The following is a 16155-nucleotide window of genomic DNA, read 5'->3' on the forward strand; positions in this document are numbered from 1 at the left end:
GCTGGAGTTGCCAGATATTTAAAGAAAAATACCGGCATTATAGTTTAATCACAATTAATGTTATATTTCCGTTCCTAAAAACCCTCGAGTTGGGTGCATATTCTTTAAAATTACAATCTTCACGGAAAAACGTCGGAAAAGCTATATTTTTTCGTTTTTTTAACAAATGGTATTATGCCAGTTTATTATAATGCATTTTAAATAGGCCAGGCTGGTCACACTGACAGACATACCGCGGCATACATATACATATGTATATAATATAACGCAGATAAATAAGTCAACTCGCGGTTCGCGATTCGCGGGACCACGTGTATTTGTAACAGAAAACCAAAATAAACGGCGCAATTGTCGCTCGGCTTGGCTCCTATAAGTGTAGACTTGGTGTCGACTCCGCGAGACGGTAATCCGCGATCCGAAATCCCAAAAAGATGAAATACATCCTGGTAACTGGCGGCGTCATCAGCGGCGTGGGCAAGGGCGTGATAGCTTCCTCGTTCGGAACGCTGCTCAAGTCCTGTGGCCTCGATGTCACCTCGATCAAAATAGATCCGTACATCAACATCGATGCTGGAACCTTTTCGCCGTACGAGCATGGTGAGTTCCTCGCTTTTTGGCTTAACAATGTGTATACGGGGGCTATATAATATATGGATATACGCGATAGTGCTCGCGGCAAAGCAGGAAAATCTGTCTGCATTTTGTTTTTGGCAAATTTTCAATATTGCGCGTTAGTGTTGGTGTGTGCAGGTATGTGCATGGTAGCTGTAACGGGTCTTGTTGTTGTCAAAGGTCACGCGGCATGTTGTAAGCCACATGGCATGTAAGAGAAAGGGAGAGCGCAAGTCGCGGAAAAAGCCCACTCTCCCGCCAAAAAGTACTACACAGAAGGGGCCAAATCGAACTTCAAGAAAATGATTAAGTATGGTAAACAAATTGTCCCTTAAAACGTTTGCCAAATAATGAAGAAAAATTAATACAAATCGTGCCAAATTCTCTAACTGTATATGTGTTGCAAGAAAATACGAAGTGGCGTGTTTATTGTGCGGTGCGGGTGTAGGAAAGAGATGACCAGACAGCACGGCCGCACCGTCAGCTGTTTTTCCTTCCCTCTCTTTCTCGCTCTCTCGCAAACAACAACAAGTAATTGCACGTGCTTTGCCGGACTTTAGCAAGTTTTGTTTATAAATAAATCAGCCTGAGAATGAATATAATCCATACAAATATAAAAATATTAGCCATCAACAATTGTTTACAGAGCTTACAATGAAAATTCCCTTAATGATACCAGAGATTTGTCAAGCGCTCTCTTCTGCCCACTCCTGTTGCTCTCTGTTTATGCCTCTCTTGTTACAAAAAAACCTCCCTCAACCGGCAGACATTGTGTTGTCGTTGTTGTTGCTTGACATTGAAAATGAAAGTTTCTGTCTCTCCTGTTTAAATGGCTTTGCTTTGCCCTTTTCCTTTATTTTTGTTTTGTTTTTATTCACTTTTGGTGTTTCTTTTTTATCGTCACAGGTTGTTTGTTTGATTGAAGGAAAGGGAAACTTTTCACGTGGCGCACTTTAATACTATTTGTAAACAACTTAGAGATAAGCCAAAACAATAATAATCTGTATGTGGCTTATCGCTGTGGTGGTTTTCATTGATTAACTGTATTTGTTGCCACAGATTTACTGTATTTTTCGTTCAGTTCGCTTGTGATCGGGTTTTTTCTCACCCACGGTGTCACTGTATTGCGCTCACCCACAATCGCTCCATCTCCGCCTCCACTGCACCCCCTCTTATGCAAAAAGAACTTCCTCGGCCAAAATGGCGCCAGCAGCAGCAGCAGCAACAACAACAATAAGAGTGAATAAACTGCAGCAGCGGCACACAAATTTATTTATGCAACGTGCCAATGCAATTACGGTGTGCTTGTATGGGTGACGATGGGGAGAGTTTGGGGGGTGGTGTGTGAGGGAGACATGTGTCGCAGTGTTGACCTGCACGATTCGCGAGGCCGATCTACACGTGCGAATTAATTTATAGGTGAAATGGAAAGTTGCATGTTAAAACTGTTTTGTTGGGAAACTAAACAATTTGAACTTTTGGGACAGCTATAATTCTTGAGCTCTCATGCGTGTCAAATGTTAAATATTTATATTATTTAAGCTTAATTCTGTTTTATAAGAGGTGCGAATATGGCCAAACAAATTCGATAAGTTGAAACAGAGGACAGCCTGTCGACCATTTCGCCCATATCTCTCGCCACCCAACTCCCCCCCCACTCGCGGGGGATTACTGTCTGCCGCCTGTCATTTGCATTTTTGCGCCCAGCTTCGCTTTTTGGGGGTCGAATTGCACACAGAATGCATTTCTGTGTTTTCTGCTCATTTGTTGTTGTTGTTCTGTTTGAGTTCGCTGCCGGCGTTGACGTCGACGTCGACTGCGGCACATGCGTGTGCTTCATTTGTTTTGCGTTAATTCCCGTGGTGTGCGAGTGTGTTAGTGTGAGTGGGCGAATGAGAGAAGTAGGAGTGGAATGGGGAAATGGCAAGGGTCGCCATATTGGCCGCTCGCTGAGTTCCATCTTTTCGGAGGGTGTCTCTTCTTCCAGCTATGTGGCGAGTGCCTTTGTTGCTGTTGTTCTGCCGCCGCTGGGCTCTCAGCTTCTTCTTGCCCGTCATATTCAGCTTGGGCTTTTGCGTGTTTTGCGCTCTGTCACGGCCCCCCGCCCTCGCTTCATCGCAATCGCCACATTAGCGTTTTTAGCCATAAAAGAGCCAGCAGCTCCTATATACATCTGTACATATACTACATATTTCTCTCTTGTGTGTCTGTTTGGTTGTGTGGCCGTCATCGGCGCGTCAACATCGTTAGCAGCTGTTGCTCTTTGCCTGTGCGCCATTAACTGCCGCCGCCGCCGCCTCCTCCGCCTTCCATCTTTGGTTCCGAGATCCCCCTTACGCCGCTCCTCTACTTCCCTTTTTGCACCTCCTTTTTGGCCTGCATTTGCTTTGTTGCTGCCTTTCTGCTTGCGCATTCGTTACGCTCACGTTTCGCGACGACAATAATGCTTGGGCCTCTGCTGCTGTTGCCACGCTGCTGCTCCTGCTGTTGTTGTTGTTGTTACTGCTGTTGCTGCGGGCACCTCTGCCTGCGACTCGTCCTCTTCACTTCCTCATGCTCCTGCTCTACCCGGTGCGTGTGCTGCTAAGTACAGTGAAACCTAACTAACTAAAAAGAGAAATAAATATTTAATTATCGGGAGCACCAATCACACATAGAACTGTAGAAATGTTGAAAGCAAGAACTACAGAATGTTTATTTATTGCAAGAAAATCTAAGATAAGCTTGCTTCACTGTAATCATATACATACATACATATGGCAGCGGGTGCGTGCGTGCGTGTGTGAGTGTGCAAAAATTAAATGGAAAATACCATTCCGTTGTGGCTGCTCTCCAGCTCCCCAACTCTCCAGCTCTATCCAGCTTTCCAGCAGGATGTGACCGTTGCTACGCGTAGCTGGCGATTGAGGCTGAGTGGCTGCCAACCTCCCTCCCCCACCCACCCACTAGCCTCCGCCTACTTCCATCCCTCACGCCCCCGCCCCACACCTTGTGTGCTGCCACACGCACACACATACACACAGTAAAGTTTACTGATGGGCCCGCACGTGTCCGTATATGCCTGTATGTGTGTTCTATGGCTTCATAAGCTTCAATCGTATGTCTGGTCAAAAGTTTTCCCACTTGGCATAACTTTAAGCATCGCTTTAAGTAATTACATTGACGAGCAGAGAAATTAAGAAACTTGCTGAAAACCTATCCATCTTCCTTCTGGTCCCTAATACCAAGTTTAAACTCTTTTGTAATTTTGCTTAGTAATCAAATTAATTGTATGATCTTCGGTATGGCTATAACGAACGGAACACCTATCATTTGTAGGCTTTCGTTAATCTTTTATACCGGAAGAAGCCAAATTCTCTATATGGACTTTTATGACACCAAAGCTGGCAAGTGTTTTTAAAGGTTTATCGAAATATTCAAGGTGGCTAAAGGCAATCAAGTGAAAATGACATTTTATCATTATTGTATCTTTAAGGCATCCCTATCCCTGTTAATACAATAGGTCCATTTTTGTAGCAACAGATCTGATATTCTGGAAGAGTTTTCTTGTTCGTTAGCTTAATTGTAAGAAATTAAATTCGGGTCTGGTGGCCAATCGCACGTCTGCCCCTCATTATATTTCACAGCCTGGTTGGCCACCCTGCCGCGCCGGTAGTGGGTGGTAGCCTCGCCATAGTGCCGTTTTAATTTCCCCACCTTCCTCCCCCATCACCTCACACTTGGCATGTCTGAGCGACGGGCGCCGGAGCCAAGGGAAGTCGGAAAAGAGAAGAGGAGGAAGAGCGGTAGCCGGAGCCACAGCCAAATTCACATCGATTCGCTTTGCCCGGCTTTTGTTGCACCGCCCCCGTTGTCGTTTCTGCTGCTGCTGCTTCTTCTTTTGCTGCTTTTGCCTCCTGTCGCGTGATTTTAACGAGCCTCCTCTTCACGCCAGCCCCTGGCCTCCGCCTTGCCCACTTCCACCTCTTCTCTCTTCATGGTTTATGCTTTTCGCTCGCTAGCTACTAGGGCTCGCTCGCTTCCGCGCGTTGATTGTCGTTGCTGCGCGCATGCAGTAGGCAGCAAAAGCAGCGGAAGAAGAGGACGTGCGACAGGAGGTCCGCGAGGAGAGCAGGCCACCGGCTCCACCTCACTCACACAGACACCGCGGCTGGCTGGCTGGCTGGCTCTCTCCCGCATGTGTTTGTGTGCCTCTGCGAGTGTAAGTGTAAGTGTGCGTGTGCTGGATAGCCGGCAATAATATGCCCAAAAGCAGCAGCAGCAGCAACAACAAAAGCAGAAACAGTGAGCAGAGCAGAGCGAAGCAAATGGCGGCGGCCGTTTTTAGCGTTTGTGCGCGCTTCTCCACATCCCCAAAACCCCCCGCCACCTCCTCATCCTCCTGCACACACACATTATATATGTATGGGAGTATGTATGTATGTATGTGTGTGTGTGTCGCGCCGGCAAAAGCAAAAGCTTGTGGCGTGGCTTTGGCTTTGGCGTTGGCTCTCGCCTGCTGGAACTGCCTGTGCCAGCCTGCTGACTGCTGCTCCCTGTTCCCCATCCCCTTGGCACAGTCCTCGTCTGTCCGACCGCCCCGCCAGATGACTGGATGGCCTGGGCCTCCTCGCTGGCGTTTTTTGCGTTTCAGTGTGCGCTTCTCATGCCCTCTCCTTTAGGAAGGGCATTACGATTTATGGCTTAGGTATGAACTCCTTCTTAATAAAAGCAAATATTAATTGTGCATTCTTCAGATTTGGCATCTTAAACTAAATAAAATTGGTTCAATTTGAGATGTGAGTTGATATTCATCTTAAATTATCTATTTGTAAAACTGATTGTAGGTATTATATTTGATTTGAACATCTTTTGTGATGAATGCAAGGGTTATATGTTCAATCTATTAAATGAGAATCTTAAATCAGTAAAGATAATCAGTTTAAGTTTCCTCTATCTTAACTTTAAGGGGATCTAATGGAACAAAAACTTTAGATTTCAGTGGCACATGCTAATGAAATAGGGTGTTCCCATCTTCGTTCTCTTCTAGCCTGCCTTACTTTAGTACTTTTTTTTTTTTTTCTTATATTATTTTGCCTGCCTGCTGCTGGTGGCTGGCTGGCGTCGTTTCAGCTGCCGCCGCTAGTTGGCACGTTTTGTTGGCTGGCTCTGACTCTGGCTACGGCTATGTGGCTATGGCTCGCTTGGCTTTTGGGGGGCTTGGACCCGGGCCTGAATACACGGCCTGTGCTTGCCCTGCCTGTTGGCTCACGGCTCATGGCTCATGGCTCTCGGCTGATGGCGGATGGCTGCAGCCTGTCGCAGTGGCAGTAGATGTGTGTGGAAGTGGTGGCGGGGGCAGGGCAGCGCGGACTGTGCGGCGGCGGTGGCGGCGCGTCAACGGCGGCAAATGGCAGCCGCCGCGGCAGCAGCAAAGGCAGCAGCAGTGGCGGCGCTTCGCACTTTGCTCTGCTGAATTTTCAATTTCAGTTGTAAGCTGACTGCAATCAGCAGTGGTTCGCCTTTTGGTTCGGAATTCGGAATTCGCAATTCGGTTTCGGTTTCGAGTTCGAGTTCGGATTCTCGCTTGTTCTCGCTCGTGAAACGCCACGCTACGCTCTCGGGATATAACGGAAAACGGAATATATGCGGGGCCGCTGTCCGAGCGCAAAACTTTTCGATTATTATAAACTTTGGCGGTAATACACGACCACCCACTGGGCCACCCACATTCACCGTTAGTTGCGCCTCCTGGCGCGCTAATTTTGCATACATGGATGTATGTGTGTGCGAATGAAACACACGCACATGTGTGCGTGTTTTATTGATTTTATAGAGCAGCAACAACAAGACAGCAATCGTCGTATAGTTTATCCCTTCCTTACTCCCCCCTTTCATGAGCCTAGTTGACTCTCTTCCTTTCCTCTGCATTCCCAAGCTAATTTCAATGACAGTTAAAACGAGAGGGAGCGGGGCTAACATTTAAGTTATGGGCGCGAAAGAAAAGAACTCTAGATATGGGGATTTTAGCAGATGGGGATTCTGGTAAGGAGAGGTGTGGAGCTCGTTTAAAGGTGACGGTAAAGAAGCAGATGCTGATGAAGCTAAAAGGAAATACAATATTTTAAAGCTGTCGCGTTTTGCCAATAAGAAGCCGAGTTTTAGCATTGAATCCATTCAAGTAGATGCTAATATAGGAAATGCAGTCTAACAAGTATGAAAGCTTTAACTTTAAAGTTTAAACCGTTCAAAGCTATGATTAGTTTCAGAGTTAGTAAATTAGATAATGGTACAAAAAATGCTTAACAATTTCTATTAGCTTGCCATAATTCGTAAATTTATTTTTGTTTTTATTAAATATGCGTTTGTTTATCATTTTGATCCTTAATGGGTTAAGCTGGAAGAGATGGAGACTATCAATGAAATTAGCTCTTTTTTTCTCCCTGTTCAATACCCTGCCTTTATTACAAGATCTGACCTATAAAAAAGGCGAGGAGCATAATCTTATCTCGTTTCCTCCTCCTCCTCTAGCCGATAAGCTAAAGAATCTCTCCACTGTGCGAGAAATCAAAGTTAAGGAAGTGATTTCCAAATCTCCAATGTTAGTCCACTTAGCTGCCAATTTCCCAGCCAGCAGCTTCCAGTTTAGAGGAGTGTGTAAGTGCCGAGTGCGAGGCCTCATAACTTTCCACGGCGGGTCGAAACTTGTGAAATTCTTGGCTGGCAGCAGAAGCAGAGGAGCCACCAAGCTTGAGCACCTCGCGAAGCAGCTGGGCCAGCTTTTCACCCTCCCCCCTCAACTGGTCCTACCCTCCTTCTCTTCACCTAACAACAACAACAACAACAACACTGTCGCCGGCAGTTTTTGCCCATAAAAACGGCAACGGCGGCAACGGCAACGACGAAAACGAAAATTTAACGACTGCGCAACGTGACGCATTATTTGTCTGGCTTGGTCTCTGGTCTCTTGTCTGCCTGCAGCAATAGCTATAGCTGCCGCCAGAAATTGCTTTTGCTCGCTGGAATACAGTATGTGTGTGTGTGTGTGTGCCCGGCCTGGCTCGGCCTGTGCCTCCGCATTCGCTCCGCTGGCCCCCCCACATGCCAGTTCTCCCCACAATCGCAGTCGGCTGTCTCCACACTCCACACGCTGCCGTTTTTAGTATTTCGCACTCTGTGCACGGCAAACATTTTTGCATGACTGACTGAATGCCGCCGCCGCCTGCGCCTGACTCACTCACACTTACTTGCAGACGCACACAAACACACTGAAACTGATGCACTGGGGCCAGACGCTGCACTGGGAAAAATGGGGGCTAGTAGGACACGTGATAGATAATCGTTATTAGTTATTTTTAAAAACTGGAAACTCACTAATATTTCTCATTTGTTCATTTGCTCAATTCACTCATTAGTAACAACTAGTCTAGTAGTTAATTTGATTTTCCTCCTCGGGAATTGTCCCGAAATGTATTTTACATATTTTCTGCAAGTGTGCTCGGTGTGTTGAGGAAGTGAAGAGGGGGTCAGGCACAGGCACAGGCAGTGGATTCAGGAGCGAGAGCGGGAGCAGGGCAGCCAGGCAGGCAGGCTCATGGAGTAACTGTTGGCTGGTCTCTCGGTCGTCGCCGTCTGTCTCTGTCTCACTGTCGCTGGCCTGGCGTGTTTATAATTTGATTTTGCTGCTTCTTTCCTGCCTTCGCCTCGTCTTGCTGGTGGAGAGATGAAGGAACTGGGGAGAGATGGAACCGATGGAGAGCAAAGCGAATGGCGCAGAGCAGCATTTCCTGTCGCTCGCTCGGCTTGTTTTGGGCCTAGGCATAAGCCCGAGGAAGGAATCTTAATGAAGTTATTGTGTTAAGTTTGTTGCTGCCCTCTCTTGTTGTTGTTGTTGTTGTTGCTGCTCTTAGGGAGCACCCATTGATGGTCACGGATCGCGGCTAACTGTGATGGTGTGGGTGGAAGCCGGACGAAGGGAGTGTGGTCAAAGCCTAATGCTCTTCATCCTCTCAGTGCTCTCCTCTCAGCGCTGTGTGTGTGTGATGGGGCTGATGTTGGTGAAGGTGGCGTGTGCTATTTGAGCATGCATTTGGCATTCACCGTTAGCTGGCGGACGGACAAGTGAAACGGGAAGCGCAGGGTCGGCTGTGCATTAAACCAAGTGCGAGTGAGATAAAGACAGTGAGAAGAGCGGGCATCGTTTGAAGAAGATGGCGCCAAAAAAGTCTACAATTGTGCTCAATGTGGAGCAGTTCATTCACGACATCGAAGAGCGTCCGGCCATCTGGAATCGCAATTTCCATTGCAACAAAGCCTTCCTCGAGCAGATGTGGGACGAGTTAAGCGGAGCGCATAAGCTGCCGAGTAAGTAGTACATTCGTTTATAAGCATATGGCCAAAAAGGAGTTTGTTCCTTTGACAGTGATGCCAACTGAGAGAGGGAAATCATTGTATCAGAGTTTTTAAACTACTTTTATAAGTTGCGAACTTTTAATTTCTTTCCTTTATAATTCCTCCAAAAATAATATTGTAATTTTTTAAACTTTATTAGATACAAATTAAATTAAATTCTTTAATTTTAAAGACAAAAAGTAGACCAAAAGTAAAGCTTATTACAAATTATACAGTTACCTGTTCTGATCAGACTTTTCGTCAAAGCTTAGTTTACATCACTGGCAATGGTTTATCTCTTTATCGCTTTCGCTCTCTAATTTACCCCTCCTTCCTCTACCAGAGATCGTGCTCAAGGCCAAGTGGAAGGGATTACGGGACAATTTTCGTGTGGAGTACAAACGCATACCGCGGGCGGATAACGGTGACTTTATGGTGGACCCGGCAACCTTTGAGTCCAAGTGGCTCCACTACTACGCCCTGTTGTTCCTAAGTGAGTGGTCCTGGTTATTAATCATCGGTTCAGTTATTTAACTCGCTCCCATTTCCAGCTGATCACATGCGTCATCGACTACCGAAGAACGAACAGGATCAGTCGTTCTACTTTAACCAACAGAGCGAGGATTGCGAGAAGACGGTGGTGGAACCGGACTTGACCAATGGCCTGATACGCCGACTGCAGGACAGCGACGAGGATTACGAGGAGGAGGAGGACATGGATGCCGAGGCGGAGGCGGATGGGGATGCTAGCCAGGCCACTACAATGGAGGATGTAATGCCCACGCCGCCGGCTGCCCATCAAATGAACCAAGTAAGCACAACGCCATTGGCCACCGGCGCTCTGAAGGCCCAAGAGGAGGCTCATCAACATGCTCTGCTCAAGGCGGGATTGCTACGAGCTCAACTTCTGGAGCTGGCGGAGAAGGAGGCTGAAGATCTCAGCAAGAAGCCAGCACAGCAACAGCAGCCGGTACAAGTGCCATTGCCGCTGCAAATGCATTTGGTGGAGCCGCCGGCTGCCCACTGTTCGCCACCGCCAGTGGTAACCACTACATCCGCTCAAGTCCAACAACCCGAACCAGGTGCTGTTTTGGCGCCCGCAACCACCACATCCGCATCATCTGTGTGCTCCAATGGAGGAACACCGATTGGCATGGGCAAGAGATCCGTATCGCCGCCACCGTTGTACAACAAAGCACACCATCCGCTGGCCACATATGCGACCAAGGAGCGCACCGAGGACTTTGGCTCATCCGGCGCCCCAGTGGGAGGTGCTCCTGCTGCAGAGCACCTAAGCTTCACCCAGCACTCCTACGCCAATGGACTGATACCCGCCCTCAAGCTGAAGCGGCCGCGTCTCTCCGAGGATAGCAACTTCAATGGCTCCTCGACAATGGACACGCCGATGGTGCCCGAGGACGATGACTACCACTACTTGTTGAGCCTGCATCCGTATATGAAGCAGCTAACGGCTGCCCAGAAGCTGCGCATACGCACCAAGATACAAAAGCTCATCTTTAAGGAACTCTACAAGGAGGATCTCGAGGAGTCCAAGTAGAGATATATGTCTAGAATAAGCCGAAGACTGTACATACTCCCAGCAGTAGGTTAGACCGTAAGGATTAATGCTTAGTTTATGTCCATCATGCCATGCTACTTTTGATTCGACTTCTAGTTGAGTGCTCACTCCGAGGAAAGCTTGCGAGTGTGCGCCATTTATACCTAAGCACAATAATTACCTTGGAAATAAAACAGAAATGTAAAGATTCAACGAGAGAAGAGTTTATTTAAGAAGGAAAAGGGTTTTTTTTTTTTCGTATTTAAAAGATCGTTTTGCTAATTAATATTAAATTGTGTTTTAGGTGAGGTATACGTTTTGGATGATGGCGCCGAGGTGGACTTGGATCTGGGTAACTATGAACGATTTCTGGACATCACCCTGCATCGGGACAACAATATAACCACGGGAAAAATCTACAAGTTGGTCATTGAAAAGGAGCGCACGGGCGAGTACTTGGGCAAAACCGTTCAGGTTGTCCCACACATCACGGATGCCATCCAGGAGTGGGTGGAACGTGTGGCCCAAACACCTGTCCAGGGCTCATCAAAGCCACAGGTGTGCATTGTGGAATTGGGCGGAACCATTGGCGATATCGAAGGCATGCCCTTCGTGGAGGCTTTCCGTCAATTTCAGTTCCGTGTCAAGCGAGAGAACTTTTGCGTGGCCCATGTATCGCTGGTGCCGTTGCCCAAGGCCACAGGCGAACCCAAGACGAAGCCAACCCAGAGTTCGGTGCGGGAATTGAGGGGCTGCGGCCTAAGTCCCGACTTAATTGTCTGCCGTTCAGAGAAGCCCATCGGTCTGGAGGTCAAAGAGAAGATCAGCAACTTTTGTCACGTGGGTCCCGATCAGGTGATCTGCATCCATGATCTGAACTCCATCTACCATGTCCCACTTCTGATGGAGCAGAACGGTGTGGTTGAGTATCTCAACGAGCGACTGCAGCTGAACATCGATATGAGCAAGCGAACCAAGTGAGTTGGGTCTAAAGAAAAGTTTTAAATGTATAAACTTTATTTCTAATTCAATTTTTAGATGCCTGCAGCAATGGCGCGATTTGGCCCGTCGCACAGAGACCGTTCGCCGGGTGGTGACCATTGCCATTGTGGGCAAGTACACCAAGTTTACGGATTCATATGCATCCGTGGTGAAGGCTCTCCAACATGCCGCCTTGGCTGCCAATCGTAAACTGGAGCTGGTCTTTATTGAATCGTGCCAGCTGGAGGAGGAAACGCTGCAAACGGAGCCCGGCAAGTACCACAAGGAGTGGCAAAAGTTATGCGAAAGTGATGGCATACTGGTGCCCGGTGGCTTCGGTTCCCGTGGCATGGAGGGCAAGATTCGGGCCTGCCAGTGGGCCCGTGAAAATCGAAAGCCACTGCTTGGCATCTGTTTGGGCCTGCAGGCGGCAGTTATTGAATTTGCACGCAGTAAACTTGGTCTGAAGGATGCCAATACCACGGAGATTGATCCCAATACGGCCAATGCTTTGGTTATTGATATGCCAGAGCATCATACGGGTCAATTGGGTGGCACTATGCGTCTCGGTAAGCGAACGACTGTCTTTGCCGATGGTCCCAGTGTGATACGTCAGCTGTACGGGAATCCAAAGACCGTGGAGGAGCGACATCGACATCGGTATGAGGTTAATCCCAAGTATGTGCCGCGCCTGGAAGAGCAGGGCATGCGCTTTGTGGGCACGGATGAGGACAAGACCCGCATGGAGATTATCGAGCTGAGTGGACATCCGTATTTTGTGGCCACTCAATATCATCCGGAGTACTTGTCCCGTCCTTTGAAACCCTCACCTCCCTTCCTCGGCCTGATCTTGGCCTCTGTGGATCGTTTGACGCAATATATCCAGCGTGGCTGCCGCCTGTCGCCCCGCCAATTGTCCGATGCCTCGTCGGATGAGGAGGAGAGTGTCGTGGGCTTGGCCGGTGCCACAAAGTCCCTGAGGTCCTTGAAGTTACCTAGCACGCCCAAGAATGGGCTTTCGAATGGCTGCAATGGCAGCTCTAGCACTTCCGATGGAGAAGGTGCCTGCGGTGGGGTGGGCCACACCAATGGCCACGAATAATGTTATGACAATGAACTGATGTACCCGATGCTTGACTTGAACTTGTTTGAGATACTGTGTATAGAATGGGGTGGCGTCGATTTAAATACAGTTATTTCCCTTTTCCCAGTAGTTTTTCTAGCATGAATGGTAGTTTTTGTTTTTAAGTTCCATTAAAAAAAACTATATACAAACTGTATTTTTAGGAGAAATTTGATAAAATATTTCATTTCATATTCTCCAATGCTTAAAAGAGTTAATTGTTTAAAATTGTCAAAAGTCAATTTGAAATAACTCAACTTTATTTTGTATTCTTTTTTGGATTTAAATATGATTTTGAATTTATTAAAATCGACTCCACCCTGATTTTTGTATAGCCCCGGATATATGTAGCTTGACGTAGCCTCGCGTGTCTCTTTCTTCATCGACAGTGAATTACTAAAAAGAAAACATAGTTTATAATCTCTTCCCAAGAAACATCTACTTGTTTAACTTGCTAATATTCTGGTTAAAAAAAAGTTTGTCTTAATTTAAATATTAATTAAAGCAAAAAAGAAGTAAGCAAATTACCCTATCCATATAAATATATTTTTTAGATATAAAAATATGAACAAATTCAAATCTAACTGTGTTTTATTATTATTTTTTGTGACAATGAAATTCTGGCATGAGAACACCGCCAAATAGAGAAGCTTTTATTGTAATTCTCTGCTCTGCTTGTTGACGCAATTAGTCGGCTAAGCGAATAATTAATCAAAACCGTAGTACTCTTCGTGCATTATTCCGAACAACGATCCTCCTAGCGCCCATGCGGCAGATTCAGATGCCGGCTGGCTGGCGGACTGCTGGCTGGCGTTGTCAGCCCAGAGGCAGGCCCGTGTGCTCTACAAAAATAGATAAATAAGACAGGGCATACATTTGGGCGAGCCGATGCCACGAGATGAGATGAGATGGCTGCTGGCCAATTGAATCGGCGGCAGCGGAATCGCTATAATCTCAAACCACGAACAATGCGCATTCTTCATTGTTCGTTCAATTGAGTTACGTGGTCTAGTAGCTCTAGGTAATTTCGTACACAAAAATAGAGATCCAAATGAATCACAAAAAGAAGCCAAGGATTCGGAATCGTCCAAGGAATAAGTGTAACAATAAAGTGCAGGAGGATGATGCTCCAGGAGAAACTCCAGATGAAACTTCGGGGGGAAGACCCCCTAAAAGTGATCTCTCTGCTCAATCTACAACTGTTTCCAACCAGTTAGAGACTCCCCCAAAAAGTGCTCTCTCCCAGTTGAAAACTCCTCCAAAAAGTGTTTCCTCCCAACCAGAAACCTCCAAGGAAAACGAAACCATTAAATTTATACAACAATTGTTGCGTAGAAAATTGTTGGCCAAAAATAATGCAAATTCAGTTAAAGAACCAGAAGACACAGTGAGCATTAATCAACCCACCGTAGTAAAGCCATCCAAGGAAGCCAAAACTGAAGAAAAGAAATCAAAGAAGAATTCTCCAGAGCCCATTAAGAAGACACAAACCACAACAGCAACAGCACCCGGCAAATCTTCAAGAGAAGTCAAAGCAGATGAAGTGGACGAGCTGCTCAAGTGCTTGGGCAGCAAATTGCAAAAGGGTTGGTTTCGTCTCGGTTTCATTTATCAAATGTATTTTAAAAATATATATAATATATACCCAAAACGTAGGATCGGGTGAATCTCCCGCTGCGGCGCTATTTAGCAACCTTGGAAAGCTTTTTAGCCAGGCGCCGCCCAGCGATGTGGAGTCCTCAGATGATGAGGCCGAGTACATTGAGTACATATACAAGCCCAGGCAATATTTTATGGCCTCCTTATGCAATGTAAGTAGGTAGATTATCTTGTAGATAAAGATCTCGTAGCACTTTGTACCCCACCATTAAAGTTTTGCAAAGCGGATTTGTGTGGCCAAAATCGAATGCCCTGTTCCCGCTGCGGTCTTAGCTACTACTGCAGTGGCGGCCACATGAGGGAAGACCAGGAGCACCGCCAGCTCTGCTATGCACTGCGTCAAACTGTGGACCACAAAGGTGAGAGGGGATGAAGAGGAGTCTCCTGTCTGTCAACGAACCATAAATCATTCTAATGGCCAATTATCGGTGCTCAAATCCAGGTCACGAAATGTTCTACAAGTGCGGTGACTTTAGTGCCGAGCAGTTCCGTTCTTACCGAATTGTGTGCATCCGGCAGGTGGAGAAGGAAATGAATCGCCCACTCTCGGCCACGGAACAGGAACTGCTGCTTTTCCCACTCATTTGCAGCGAATCCAAGTGCCGGGAGCATCGTCTGAAGCGTCTGTCCATCTGCGGTGGCTGTGGCGAAGTGGCTTTTTGCAAGGATAAGCCAGAGCATCTTAGCAAGGAGCACACCAAGTGGTGTGGTTCCTATCGCCTTTTCAAAGCCTTTGTCATGTTCCAGGCAAAGTTTGGCAGGATGGAGCCATCGCTGCCGAATAAGGTATTGAAAGAACTGCCCATGGCCTGCTCTAATACCAGACAGGTGATGAAGAAGCTGAATTTCAGTGAGTATTTAATATTCTTCCATGATCATAACTTTATATTTAAATTCAAATTTGTTTTAAAGATGTTACCAATGAGTGCGAGTATGCGGCTCTTACCCAGGTTTCCACAGGACCCTTGACTGCCTGGTTTGCCCTGAAGCTCTGCGAGCGTCTGAGGGACTGCGAGCAGCTTACTCTTCATTTAATTGGCGCCGAAATCGAATTTGAGGTGGATATCCTGCAAAAGTGGGAGCTTTTCCTGCTGCACCTAATGCCAGCAGTGAAAACCCTGAATGTGGTGTTTATAGGACCTGAACTCAATCCCAATAACATTTCCTTTGAGCAGCTGAAGAAAATCAAGTAAGACTTTAGAATTTGTATTTAAATTTAAACATTTAAGCTTTATTTTTTCTCTTCAAGATGTTGTCTCTCTTGCCGAAAGGCCAAAAGGACGGTTAATTATCACTTTGAGAATCGTTTGTATCATGATTACTGCAAGCAGTCGGAGTTTCTTCAACCAAATTTAAGTGAGTTTCTGTTTTTTAATTTATCTTTTTTGTATTATTCACTTAATCCTCTTTTAGTTTGCTTTTTCAACTCGGGTCTTTATCGATCCACTGGCTTTGGTTTTGAGGATACCTGGCCAGATACGATTCAGGCTTCTCTAAACCTCAAATGCCCTGTGGTGGTCACTTCCTATACGAAATATGAGGCTCCCTTGGATCTGGTGCATTTTGTTAATCAATCGAATCGGCATATTAACGTTGTCCTGCCACCCACAACAAATCCATTTTCTTCGGAAAAGCCAGAACGCAATTTTATATCGGACAACGAAGCGCCATTTATGTTCAAGAACTTTTATTGTTTTGTTGTTGAGTGAGTTCTTGAAAAAGACACATTATTTTTTGATTGAGAAATAATAAAGAGGACTTAATATTCAATAAAAATATTTCATAAAATGATTTTTAATTTAAATTTAAAAATAACGCCTTTTTGCATGTTCAGCGGCGCCCCTAGTTTCAT

At 46.4% G+C, this 16155-nt stretch overlaps 2 protein-coding genes across 4 annotated transcripts; both read left to right on the forward strand.

Moving 5' to 3' along the window:
* The first annotated feature begins 244 nt into the window (after nt 1–244).
* On the forward strand, nt 245–13228 carry LOC108072752 (CTP synthase). 3 transcript variants are annotated; one of them, XM_017164023.3, is made up of 4 exons: nt 6099–6290; nt 8605–8955; nt 9326–9475; nt 9534–10717. In XM_017164023.3, exons 2-4 carry the CDS (start codon nt 8802–8804, stop codon nt 10538–10540), a joined length of 1311 nt encoding a protein of 436 aa, XP_017019512.1. In that variant the 5' UTR covers nt 6099–6290; nt 8605–8801; the 3' UTR covers nt 10541–10717. The 3 variants fall into 3 exon arrangements, with proteins under 3 accessions (XP_017019510.1, XP_017019512.1, XP_017019513.1); XM_017164021.3 differs by lacking the exons at nt 6099–6290; nt 8605–8955; nt 9326–9475; nt 9534–10717 and adding exons at nt 245–597; nt 10845–11517; nt 11579–13228; XM_017164024.3 differs by lacking the exons at nt 6099–6290; nt 9326–9475; nt 9534–10717 and adding exons at nt 10845–11517; nt 11579–13228 and having other exon boundaries at nt 8647–8955.
* Nucleotides 13229–13639: 411 nt separating this feature from the next.
* On the forward strand, nt 13640–16056 carry LOC108072685 (uncharacterized). The gene is made up of 7 exons (XM_017163923.3): nt 13640–14230; nt 14301–14455; nt 14518–14662; nt 14746–15153; nt 15216–15492; nt 15553–15659; nt 15717–16056. Exons 1-7 carry the CDS (start codon nt 13696–13698, stop codon nt 16010–16012), a joined length of 1923 nt encoding a protein of 640 aa, XP_017019412.1. The 5' UTR covers nt 13640–13695; the 3' UTR covers nt 16013–16056.
* Nucleotides 16057–16155: the final 99 nt, after the last annotated feature.

Source organism: Drosophila kikkawai, chromosome 3L (assembly GCF_030179895.1).
Source record: "Drosophila kikkawai strain 14028-0561.14 chromosome 3L, DkikHiC1v2, whole genome shotgun sequence".
NCBI classification, from domain to species: Eukaryota; Metazoa; Arthropoda; class Insecta; order Diptera; family Drosophilidae; genus Drosophila; species Drosophila kikkawai.